Here is a 13,452-nt window from a genome sequence, read left to right on the forward strand (position 1 = left end):
TTTATGTTTCCCTAGTTTCCCCTCATGTTAAGATTTTACACAGTCAGAATAAAATTCTCAAAACTGAGTCATTAATATTGCCACAATACTATGTAAACTGTGGGCTTTATTCTTTACTCAAATGTCATCTTTTTTTTTTTCTTCAGTAATGACCTTTCTGTTGTTTTTTCAGGAGACTGGGTACTTTTTCAAAGTTGTCAGTTAAAGATATGGTAAAGAAGATATCTGCAGATAAGAACTGTACTCAACACTAGGGGGAAACACCATCAGAGAAGCTGCCTGATAATTTTCCAATCAATCTAATGAGTGAGTGTGCACTTCCTAGGCCCACGTTAATCGGGTCACCATCAAACCCCAGACAAGGCCCCAAGGTGCATCTCCAGGCCGGGCACAGTCCCTCTGCAGAAATCTTGTAAAAAAGCCAGTGACAACTAGGTTGCTCTTTACTCATCACACTTGCAACCTGACTCAATTGACAAAGCCACAGAGACCTGCGACCAGATGAATCCCAGCCCCGCTGCTTACCTAGCTTGATGACTTTGGCCAAGTTACTGAACTTCCTTGCGCTTCAGTTTCCTCCTCTTTAAAACGAGGGGGAGATTTGTGAGGAATAAAATAATACATGTAGCCCCCTGTTAGGCTCAGAGCAAACATCCCACCTAACCTTAGTCCTCTTTCAATGACAAAGCCCTTCTCAGAGCCAAGAATTTTCTCTCGTGATAATGTAGGCCCATGCTGTCTAACAGAACTTTCCTTGATGACGAGCATATTCTATTTCTGCCATGTCCCATACGATAGCCTCTACTCACATGTGGCTATCGAGCCCTTGAAATGTGGCTAGTGCAATTGAGCAACTAAGTTTTTTTTTTTTTAATTGAAGTATAGTTGATTTACAATTTTGCATTAGTTTCAAGTGTACAGCATAGCGATTCAGTTTTGGGGGTTTTCTGTTGCAGATTATATTCCATTATAGGTTATTACAAGACATTGAATGTAATTCCTTGTGCGACATAGTAAATCCTTGGAGTAACTGAATTTTAAATTAAATTTAAGCTAGTTTAAATTAGAATAGCCGCACATGGTTAGTGGCTACTATATTAGGCAGCACATCTCTAGACATGACTCCTTGCTTTGAGAATTTGAGCAGAGAGAAGCCAGAAGTCTGAGTGAAGGCAGAGTGCGTGTTGTGTGGATCAGAAAAGCCAGAGGGACATTCAGTGAATCCAAGTCCTGCTCAGCCTGGAAGGAAGGGCCGGTAAGGTGACTGCAAGGGGCTCATGGTGCTTTCTTCTGCCGGGGGGCAGCGCCAACGACAGCAGCGGTGGGTATTAAAGTGGTCTGCAGGTTTGGAGTTACCATTTATTTTGGAAGCTAATGGTGAAACGGAAGAAAGCCACAGGAGAGCGCTAAAATCCAAATCTCTCTAGTGAGGGGTTAGGGAGCCTGACTATGCTGGCGAGACGAAGTCTGCACATCTTGAACGAGAAGATAAACAGTTCCCTGGAACCTGTCTCCAAAACAGTGGGGAGTTTCAGGTGACACAGTGCATTTGAAAATAAGAGTGGAGCGTGTGGACACCCTGGGGAAAATTGTTCCTCCCGAAAAAGATCCTTTGCTAGTCTACAGTTCTCTGTTCCGACCTATCTTACTCTTTGTGCTCTGACATTCACTCTCCACGGAGGCTTTTTAAAGCCCATGAACAGTAAGTAGGGAGAAAATCAAACAAAATTCGGTTGGGTTAAACCCTACCACATTTTTCAGGGCAGAACAACGTTCAAACGTTCCGTTAGGATCTCTTTCCCTTCTCCCCACCTGCGAGAGTGTGTTTTTCTTTGACATTTGAGCTCCTTTCCCCTGTCTCTGATGTTTTCCTCACTGCCCTTTTTGCCTCCTCACTGAAGCAAAAAGAACAGAGCCTCGGCTAATTACTCTCAGATCAAATAATACTGGTTATTGTAATTGGTCATTGTCCGAAAACACTGAGTTCTTCTTAGCCCTGAGGTTGCCTGGCACGGCTTAGTTAGCGAACTATTCCGGGAATGTCTCTATTATCTGTTTTACTTTGCAAAAGAAACTAGGGATTTGTTGAAAGCTGGTAATAAAAGTCTGCCCTGGTCTGAGCCGAGACTGCGTAGAGAGGGCCTGGGAAAGCATGACCTCCATGAATCACGTTGTCCCCCACCTCCAATAGCCACTCAATGATGTTATTTGGTTTCTCTGTGTTGGAGAATAATAAACCCACTAGGTTTTCTTACAGGCCAACACTCCCTCGCTCTCAGAGCCTTGGGCATGGTTGAGGGGCACAAAACAATTTTAATGACCAAACTCACTGAAAGTAAAATGGTTCATAGAGAAAAACTAACAGACTCACAGGTGGCTGCCTCTCCCAGAGGCATCTTCCTGGGGCTGAGGGCCCCCCTGCTCAAGGTGCTCAGGGGCGGGGTGTTCAGCAGACTGAGGTCTGGGGGAAATGTCCCTTCAACTCTGCTGAAAGATAGGCTTTCCAAGGTGGTGCGTACCTGTTGCAGACATTCTGAAGGCTCTGGGGCTTCGGCAGTGGGAACCATTCTGGAAAGCAAACGCAGACACGTTAAAAGACAAAAACAACCCTAAAATCCTGTTGCCAAAAATATTAAAATTCTAAATGCTCTTCTTGGCTTGGGGGAAGAGAGAATTCAGGTATCAGGTAGGCAAACTCAGTGATGTTTAAAATTTAAAAGCCTCTTCTCACTCTGAATTTTTAAGATTCTGCGGAAGGTCACTACCTGTGAATTGTGTCCTTCTCCCAAATTTATATATCAAAGTCCTAACCCCAAGTACCTCGGAATTTGACCTTATTTGGAAAAAGGGCCGTTGCAGGTATAATTAGTTAAAATGAGGTGATTGGGATGGGCCCTAATCCAACTGGTGTCTGCATAAAAAGGGAAAATGTGGACACAGACGGATATGTCTAAGGGAAGATGAAGACGATGTGAAGAGACAGAAGAAGACAGCTATCTGCAATCCAAGGAGACAGGCCTGGAACAATCCTTCCCTCAGAGCCCTCAGAAGGAACCAGTCCTGCCAACACCTCAACTTCAGATCTGGCCTCCAGAACAGTGAGACAATACATTTCTGTGGCTTAAGCCACCCAGTTTGTGCTACTTTGTTTCGGCCTCCCTAGCAAACTAAACTAATACAGTCAGAATACTCCGTAAAGTCAACGAACTTTAATTTAACGTCTACAGTGTGCAGAACATGTGCCAAGTGCTGGGAGAATACAAAAGTAATCAAAAGAAACTTCCCCACTCTTACAGAGCTTACAATTCACTTCAGAGAACAAAACAAGCTTGCATACACACGCATACACATACACACGTGTGCACACGTGTGCACACGTGCACACATGAAAATTCATGTCACAGAATGAGGGGGCAAAGTCTCAAAAACTCCAAAGTGGCAAAAAACAACAGGGCTAATTTCATATGTCAATTACAGTAAAAACAGAAGTGAATCCTGGCTTGAATAATCCAAAATGGATGATAATAAGATTTATAATCTTCTTTGGAGCACTCTTTATAACATTTCCATGTGGATACATGTGTTTCTATAACTTTTTTGATATTGACAGTATTTAACCCAAAGTAAAGCCACTATAAAAGAAGACAATTTCTCATTCACTCAAGAAATACTAATCTAATGCTTACTCTATGTAACAGTGATGAAAGGAGCTGAAGAAAACATAAGCTGATGCTGCTTCTCAAATCCTATTTCCCACTCCACAGTGAGAAAAGAGTGTTTCCGCTCTCATTTAAAAGGGTGTTTCTGTTTTATACTTTCCTTGGGCCTGAAATGTAGTTGTTTTAGTTTTAAACGCTCTCTTCCTCCAGCTCCTACGGGCATAGAATACACCAAGACTGTTTATCCAACAAAGAATTCAATCGTAGTTGGGCAAAAAATGATTTTGATAATACTGACCTATTCAAGTCTGTATGTGCATAGGAAAGCCCTGCAGAACCACTCTCCCCTGATCATGATAATGGTTACTGCGGCTTACCCTTTTCATGTCTATACCTATTTTCTTAAATTTATTTTTTTAAATAAAAAACTTTGGAACTTCAAAAGTAAGTTCAATTAAAGATGGACTTTATGGTGCTAAGAGTTGTAGAGTGAAAGGCGTGATCAAAGAAAGTGATTTAAGCTGAGTTTTCAAGGTCAGGTGCCATCAAACGTGAACCGCCCTGCTGGCGTTTTATAGTCCCAGGTGGGCACTCGGGGACGCACTTGTGTGGACCGGTTATTTACCCTCCCTTCGGGTGATTGTGCCTAAATTCAAATAACCAGTAAAGATAAGAATACCTGGCATTTGTTCAGAATGTTTATTTCCAAGCCACTTTCTGCTGCCCATTGACAATTTTCCCTGGCCACACAAAATTAAAATATTTCCTCATTCAGTCATATCCCCATTTCCAATCAATAGAGTGAAATCCATTTCACTGCTGTCCCGTGTTTTGTTTCCCCCTTGCTAGAGCTCTCTGTGCTGGGGTTTCTAGCCTTTCTAATACTCTAGAAATAGTATTAAAATATATACTATTTCTATTTCTTGTGGAAGGTGGGTTTGAAATTAGCTGAATTAGGGTTTGAACCCTGGAGCTAGAGTTTAAAACTGCTGCTTCCAGTTCACTGAGACCTTAAGCAAGACACTGTCACCATGGCCAGCCTGTTTCCTTAACTCAAGTTGGAGGTTATTTTCGCCTCACAAGGACTAAGGAATTTGTTGGATGTATTGATTCGGCGAGATAATGAATGTAAAGTGCCTGCCTCCGAGCATTAAACAAAATAAATCCTATTTGCTTCTCCTTCTTTCTCTTCCCTTGAAAAGCGGTGGGCAGTGTAGAGTGTAGTTAGGACCCTGGACCTGGGCTTTGAGTCCACGCTATGCCACTTCACCAGCTGTGTAACGTGAGGGTGTTGCTCAGCGTCGCTGGGCCTCAGCCTTCCCACCGGCTGAAGGGAGATCTTTACAGCTCCTGCCGCACAGGGCTGTCGTGAGAATCAGAGCAGTGAGTGTGGTATGTGTTTCCTCCCCCTTTGCCTCTTGTCTTTCTGCCTCTTTCTCTTGTGTGATGTACTATGCCTTTCTCTCTCCTCTCAGGTATTTCTGCCTTATTGTTCTCCTTGGAAACCCATAACTTGCTGTTTCCTTCTCTTGAAATTCTAATGTGTTCCAAGCTTGAGTTTTTACAAGCCTGGCTTAATTTCTCTTGAGCCTTCAGTGTGGGCCAGAGGTGTGTGTCCCAGCCGAGTGGCGCAGTAACCTGAACACAAGCCTGGGCTCGTATCTCCTTTCTGCCTCTTAGGAGCTCTGGGATCTGGGAGAAATTACTTCACTTCTCTGGTTAAGTAACTCAGAAGCTTCCAAATCTGTAAAATGGGAACACTTTTCCAGTTGCTTGGGAGGATTAGCTAAGAATAAGCACTATGCCTGTAGTTAAGTGCTCCGTCAATGTTAGTCTTATTCTCTTTTCTTGTTTCTACCTCATTTTGGAGAGGAAGCATGGTCTCACACAGTGGTCCTCAAGCTGAGCACCACACTAGCATCACCTGGGAGAGTTCTGAAATGCAAGGCTCCACCCTACAGAGTCTGATTCAATGAGGCTGGGGAGTGCCCAGCATTGGTCCGCTGTTGTGTTGTTATCATTATCTTTAATGGTCTCCAGATGTTTCTAGAGTAGCGCTAAATGAGACAGGACGCTGGTCTAGCAAGGCAGGCAGGGTCGACCACTCACCGGCGACTCCCACACGCTTCTCTGAGGCTCATTTCCTCAAGTGGGCCTGTGAAAATTCAATTAATCAGCATCTATAAAAATTGCAGGACATTGTGTCTGACGCATACTGCATGTTTTTCAAGGATGTGAGAGGAAGCATGACAAGGGAAAAAAAAAATCAGTCCTCATAAAATCCACCAGTAAAGGATGACCTGTAAGAATGGCCCCAGGAGGCAATGCAACAACAGTGAAACTGAGGTTCTATGCGTTGTGTAGACTGTGCCTGACTCTCCTCCCACATCTGTTTTGTAGCCACGTTAGCCCAGATCTAGGGATTGAGGTGTCCAGGGTCAGTGAGGTTGCTGTTTGAAGCAAAGCCAAAGCCCAGTCCCTGTTTGCAGCCAGTCCTCCCGCTCTTATGCAGATAACCTAATGCTGAGTGACCTTGCCTCTCCCATTGATTTTTCCCAGTAGTTAACTGCCAGCGATCAATGAGAGAAGGATCCACGAACAGGCATTTTACACAGCACCATTTCAAGAGGAGTCCGTTTCTCTGGCTTGTCTATAGGTAGCTTATTTCCCTTCTCCTTCCAAAGATGATAGTAAATCATAAGACCAGATTCTTCTCCACCTGCTCCTGCTGCAGTTCTCTTTAAAAGAGTTTTCATTTGAGCTCAATTGGAATTAAAGGCAGCAAAAGCAAAGTAAGTTGCAAACGGCAAGTTTAAAAGCTGAACGCTTTAATTTCTCAACTAAATGAGTAAATTTATTATTTTTTAATTTTTATATTTAACGGAGGTACTGGGGATAGAACCCATGGCCTCGCGTATGCTAAGCATGGACTCTACCACTGAGCTATTCCCTCCCCCTTCCAAACGGAGTAAAATTAAAATGAGGGCCTGTTGCTACCATAGTGAAATAGCACATTTCTCCCATAAACCTTTAAGAAAGCTCATTTCACAACTGAGTCAAGTCAACAGAGATTTGTTGGTTGAATGATAAAATATCACCAGGACCATTTTAAGCCTTAGCTCAAGTAAAACATTTTCTAGTTACTATAGTCTTAACCACAATCACCCGAAGGTTATCTTATAGCGCGGTCTACTGAACTCCACCTCTGGAATTTCCCGAACACAATGCATTCTGAGAGACCATATATTTGGAGAGTTGATAATGCTGTTAGCCTTATTTCGCTATCTCCAGCAGGAACTTTAAAGCGGCTTTGCAAGAATCTGTAGCTCTTCCCCTACCTCCACCTCACCCTAGCCTCACATACACACACTCACGCCCTCACTGCTGCTCGCTTCCCTCTCCCTCAGGTAGCTGGCTTGGAAGTTTCCTTGGTCTTCTCCTCAAGGAGCCTAAACTTGGCTTTGCGTTACCAGGCTTTCGATTCCTATTTGGGTGTCCTGGGGATGCCAAAAGCCGAAGCTCTCTCGGAGGGTGCCCCTCGGTGCTCGAACACCCCAGCACTACCGCTCACGTTTGGGGCTTATCACTTTTCCCACCCTGCACCAAAACTTTTCGTTTCTAAGAAAATATTCTATCCTCTCAAGCTTCTTCCTAAGATAATGTTCTCTGTAGAGGAAGGGGAAGCCAGGCCTGGCTCCTGGTTGGTGAATGGAGAAGGTGGAGGGGACAGGCACAGTCAGGAGTCTCCGTGTTTAATGTCTGTCCATTCATGTTAATTGTCCACAAACAATATTTGAGCTATAGCTTGATCCTGCCACTCGGTGTTTTTGGTATTTAATGATGTGTCATTTGACGACATGTATCACTCCCCATGGTCTCTACAAATGTTTAAGGGCCACCACATGCAGGTGTTGTGCTCAGTACTGGAAATACACAGTATTCCCCACCAAGTTTATAGCCATGTGATCCATGGGACGACAGTGATGATTATCATCATCTTCTGGTCTTCTCCAGCCTCTCTGGCTGTTCTCAGCTTCCAAAGCCCCCTTTCCCTCCACCTGATCCCTTAGCACTGGTTTCCCTTCTCACCCCCACTCCTGGTTTCCATCAGAGCCTTCTTCCTCTATACACTGTCCCTTGGGCAACTGAATTCACTCCTGGAGCTTTAAGTACCACTTCAAGCAGATGACTTGCAATTTTGTATTTCTAGGTCAGACCCCTGTAATCACAGGCTTCTATTTCTAATTGCTTTTTAGATATCTCCATTTGGTGGTCCCACAGGTACATTAATCTTGAAATGTTCAAATCTTACAGTCATTACGTTCCCCACAAATCTGTTCCTTTCTCCTTTTATTTCCTGTGCCAGTAAATGGTGCGTACTATCGTTTTCTTACCCACTGGATTTAGGTTTCTCCTTCACAATTCGAATTCAATCCGTTACAACCTCCCCTTGATTCTACCTCCTACATGCTTTCTAGATTTGCCCCAGCACTCCTTATCCATTGCCACTGCTCCAGGTAGACTTCCTGTTTATCTTCCAGAATCTAGAGCACTGCCACATTGCTTCTGGTCTGGACGACCACCAAGTTAATTCTACATAAAGTCTTCCAAGCAGTTATTCTAGAGTTTGAATCTGCCATATGACTTCCCTGCTAACAATCATCCAGTGCCTTCTCTTTGCTTATTGGTCAAGTCCAAAGCCTTAGGATGATTACAAATCACTTTCCAATCTGGACCCCATCTTCCCTTCCAGGTTAATCTCCAACAGTGGCCCACACAAAGCCAACGTTCTAGCTTCCCTGAGCAACTCACCTTCTGGTATATTACCAAACACACCTGCCTTCCCACTCCTGCATCAAGTTCCTTTGTCTGGAGCATCCTTCCCCTTTTGCTTATCTGGAGAAAGCCCACTCCATCATCCTTGAAACCTGGCTCATGTCTCTTTCTCTTGAATAGTCCCTAAATTCCCCAGCCAAACCAGGGCCTCTTCCCTAGTGTTCCTAGGGGTCCCCAGGGGAGCCTGCTATAATACTTTCCACACTGTATTATTTATTTATCTCCCTCTCTAGACTGTATTTCTTGAAGGCAGGTATCAATGTCTTATTTATTTTTTACTCTCTCAGTCACAACACCTAGCATTCGCTGAATATTTGTTGAATGAATGAAAAATTGATGCTTGGATGAAAAATGAAAATGAAATAATTTTGCTAAACCGTAAAAGTAACCCAGGAGAGCCCACTTGTGTTTCCTGCTCTATAGCTTACAGAGACCGATGATGCCAGACACTGGCCATGAAGGTGGGGAAGGAGTCTCTGGTTTGAACCGGATCCATGATATTTGTGAACTTAAGGCCTTTTTCTTGAACTGGGAAGAAACACAGCAGGATTTTAGGTGAAAAAAAAAACTTTTTTTAACCTGCTTTCCCTCATTCACAAATTTTCCTAATCTTACCTACTTTAAGATCATCTGGTTCTCCTCAGTAAAAACTAATAATTGCCACCAAATAAATTAAAGATGAGAAAACTAAAAATAAATGTACAAGCTAGAAGAAACTATTAATGAAGATCAAAGTGGGCTGTGTATCTAAATGAATTTTACTGCCTGATTTGGGGGACGGGTTAATGAAGATGTTAATAGTGACTCCCAGGAGCTTGTGGCCATGCTCCAGAAGTGTGACAGGAATGAGCCTAAGGGTGGTTCACAGACTGCATGAACATCGCGGCTTCATTAGCTGGGGGGTGGGGGTGGGGGGCGGGGGGTGCTGCTGGAGTTGCAGGGCAAGGGCTCCACTCACATCACACTCCAGAAACAAGTCATCATGTCACCAAGCTCACAGACTCTAAAAGCAAGTCTGGGTTAAAGGACATAGTCATTGGGAGAATGTTATTGCCTGCTCCCCAGTCTAGGGCACTGTTTTATTACCAAATCATCACATTTGTCCTTGGAAGGTAATGTGAAATTACTGAGGAGCACCAACTTGGAGTGCAACAGGGTGGATATTCTGGGTCAGCCCGCTCTGGGCGAGGTCATCCCGGGCAACACACATACCCCCCCCAAGCCTTAGCCCTCTCGTCTATAAAGTGGGAATGACAACATTGCCCCTAACCAACAGGGGTGCTGTGAATCCAAGTAGAGTGATGTATGTAAAGTGCCCAGCTTATTGTTAGTGCTCATAAACAGCAGTTATTTTACCGGCAACAAGGTGAATAATAACCTACAATAATAACCTACAGGTACTTTCTTGGCAAAGCAGGCAGAACAAGGATTAGTCCAAAGGGTACAGTTGGAACTAGAACACAGGTTTTCTAACTTCTGGTCGTTGATTTCATTTAACAAATATTTACTGACTATTGTGTGCTGGTTACGGGGGCAGGTGTAAAATACTGTGAACATTGGAAGTGGTCAAGTTTGCTTTGTGGGAAACCATGTACTGCTGTATCATGCTTTGGGTGAAACTGACAATGACAACACGAATGTGTCTGTGATTTCATAGCCCTTACTGGACACCAATTACGTAGCATGTAGGTAGGACGAATTCTCCCAGAGAAGAGCCCTATGGCCACAGCATGGGCAGGCATCTCACAGCAGTTCAGGACAGGGAGCAGAAAAGAGCCTTCACCAGAAGGGACAGCTTAACAGGTGCTCAAACTGACTCGGGTAGGTGTTTGAAAGCTGCAGGTTAGCGCTTAGGGTGTGTGAATTCCGGCAGTACTCAGGCCCAAGCAAGCAAAAACCTAAGTCAGTTCTGGCCTAGGAGGTGTGCCTGACATCGAGAAGGAAGCCAAGAATCCTAAGGGAGCTAAACAGAAAGAAACAGGCACAGCATCAGTTCTCAACACCTGTCATTGAGTCTGAATTCTGGTGAGTCACTGAGCAGCTGAATGAACTTCCACGCTGTGTTTTAAAAAAAAAAGACAGGAACTAATTTTTGTACAGTACCCCCTAGAAGTCAGGCATCATGAATGGTAAGTAAACTTATGGTGGCAATCATTTTGCAATATATACAAATATCAAGTCATTATGTTTGCAAAGTGAGACAGGGGGACATAACACGGTTAACAGAAGGAGAACCCGGTTTGGCTGTGGACTGACCCATCTCCAACCTAGGAAATGCCTCTATGTGGACCTGGGAGAAAGCCTGTTTCCTCATGTGTAAAATCGTGCTAGTCTGACCAGCAGGGACTCAGGCAGACTGTATAAAGACAAGCAATTATGTGCCTGGCACATAGGGGACACTTCTTAAATGATAAGATTGCTCCCATTTTGCAGATTAGGGAACTGGGAAATAAGTAACTTCCTCAAGTGCCCCCAGAGAGTGCAAGATGGAAATGGATTTGCTGCTCCCTGAATTGATGCCAACAATTAAAATCTCTCTTATCAATATCCTTCCTCTTAGTTCAGTCCACTGAATAACTCCCTCGGCTAGTAGCTCATTGGACTAAGTGGACACAGATGCAGACCTTTGTGTTCTCAGCAAATACACAAAGACCTACTCAGAACACTTTGAGCCCAAAGCGTGGTAACTCTGTCATACCAACGTGAACAAGGATCATCTTAGACTTTAATCATCCTCTGTCCCATCGTGGTGTCAGATGAAGTGAAGCTCTCATAGTGGATTTCAGGTCGAAATAAAACATTCCAAGAGTAAAGCTAGATTGCTGTGCTGTCATGCTGATGCCAGTATTCCGTCCCCGTTATTTCTTGCTTCCACCTGGTGGTCAAAAGTTGCAAAAGCAGGCGTACTGAAAACAACTAGGTGTCAACAGGATCCATTTGCCTATCGTTTATAGGACATCTGAATCTGGGTTCCTGCAGGGCTTTTAGTACCGCTTTCCTGCCTTTTGATTTCTACTAAGTTCCTCCAGTGGAAAAATCTTTCCATGTGCAGTGTTCTTTCCTGGGGCTGAAAGAACCAGGATAATCCCGGATGCTTCCCTGCAGCTGAGCTCATGTCACAAATCAGGCATGATTTTCAGCAGATATTTCTTTAAAAGTTTGAAGGCCTCTGTGGACTCTATTCCCTGCTCAACGGGAACGAGCATCAAAGAGGCAGGAATAAAATGCTTTGCACGCACATCAGGAACTAATTGCCAATTTGGCAAATGCATTGACTAATGTCATGCACTGTTATTTCTAAATCCTCTCCTGTCCTTGACCCCCAGTATCTAGATGTAAACTTGGAACCATTAGTGGAGAAGGATAAAGTCTTCTGGTGCCTCAAATGGAATTGAGAGGGATTTAAACTCGGCGCTTTTGAGTGTGGTGAAATGAACCCAGCAGTACATTAATGCTAGGATTTGAGCTCACACAGCATGAGCGCTTTCAAAAAACCGTGTTTAAGGAAGCAAACAGAGCCATGACAGACCCTTTCAGGGGAGCAAAAGGAGTTGGATGAAACAATCAATGACACATTAAAAACCACAACTGGGCTGCAATCATGTGGGTAGGGGGAAAAAAGTCTTTCTTTATCACAGGATCTTTGCATCTAATGAGATGGTGACTGGACAACCTCCAGAGGAGTGAGGCCTCTGTTTACTTTAGCTGAGAAATGTCTAAATATTTAGTTGATTCTCTTAAAAGCCTTACACGATTCTGTAGCAAACTGGTCTCTAAGGTATGATCTTATTGGCTGTAAACTGCCATTGGGAAAGCTATTTAAAAGGAATTTGGAAAAGTCAGAAGATATTACTAGTGAAAGTACAAATGTTAACTTATCTTTTTCTCTCAAAATTAACTATTTTTGATGTCTTCCAAATATTTAGTTTACGACCAACACCTTGCCAGTGAATACTTTCTCTTAATTAATCCTAAATGGTTCTCTACCTCTTACATACACTTTATTCTCATTGGCTCCAGGTAGGTCCGAAGTGCTTCAGGCTGGAAACGGGAGGGACTCCTGAGTGCATTTTCCTGGGAGCTGGAGGGGAATCTAAGAAGGCTGAGGGAACTTTGTAAAAATGTCTACAGGGGTCCACCCTTTAAATTCACACTACCGTCCTGCATTAGCAGATTTTAGCCAAGACCAATATTCAGTTTGCTCTAAGCTTCTGAGATCCTGTGTGTCACAAACCCAGTACATCCCAGATATGGCATCAATTGGGGCTTTAACCTTTTTAGACTTTCTGATAGCAGAATCCCCTCCAGCATGCCTTCTTTATTACTGCTTCCTGTGGACTCTTGCTAAGGATCCCCACACTTCTCCCCTCCCCCACTGCAGGAGGCCAGCACAGCCCCGTTCCCGCCAGTTTGATTAATGTGTCTTGGCTAATTGTGTGCAAGATGGCAGGCCTTTAGCAAGTGTGACCAGTTTATTGTTCAGCCAATCACAGGCGCCTCGGTTAGCATGTGAAAAGGGGGTGTGTTGTCAGGGAGGGTGAGTGTTCTGGCGGCTGAGTCAAAGGAGGAGCATTTTGGGGGGTCACAGAGCAACACCCACTTCTTTGAGGGGATGTTACTATGCTCTACTAAACCTGTAAACCTCTTACTCAAAGCACTTTTTTTCTCCTCCCTCTTTTTTCAAGGAGATCTTTTTTTCCCATGGTACAAGCAAGGCAAGACACTGGCTACTCTGCAGATGGAGTTCACGTTCCAGGGTTTTTAATATTTCACTTTTATATTTCTGTTAGAGAATGATCCTGCTGAGAGTCTGGGAATCCGCGCTCGTCAGAACCCCCTCACTGACACTTGGATATATTGCTCTGAAAGCTATCCCAGGAGAAAAGATTAAACAAAAAAAAGCCTACTTTTCAAAGCCTACTTCTCAATCTGCCCACATCAAAATAAGACAACTGGC

General features: G+C 43.8%; 1 protein-coding gene across 2 annotated transcripts in view; it reads right to left on the reverse strand.

The window, feature by feature from the left end:
- The window catches only part of CDK15 (cyclin dependent kinase 15), a 73,073-nt gene that overhangs the window by 14,207 nt on the left and 45,414 nt on the right, over positions 1-13,452 (reverse strand). For both annotated transcript variants that reach the window (XM_064485417.1, XM_010991730.3), the window contains exon 11: positions 2,520-2,568. In XM_064485417.1, the coding sequence (XP_064341487.1) occupies positions 2,520-2,568 (49 nt within the window). The remainder of the gene's footprint in view (positions 1-2,519; positions 2,569-13,452) is intronic.

Source organism: Camelus dromedarius, chromosome 4 (genome assembly GCF_036321535.1).
Source record: "Camelus dromedarius isolate mCamDro1 chromosome 4, mCamDro1.pat, whole genome shotgun sequence".
Taxonomy (NCBI): domain Eukaryota; kingdom Metazoa; phylum Chordata; class Mammalia; order Artiodactyla; family Camelidae; genus Camelus; species Camelus dromedarius.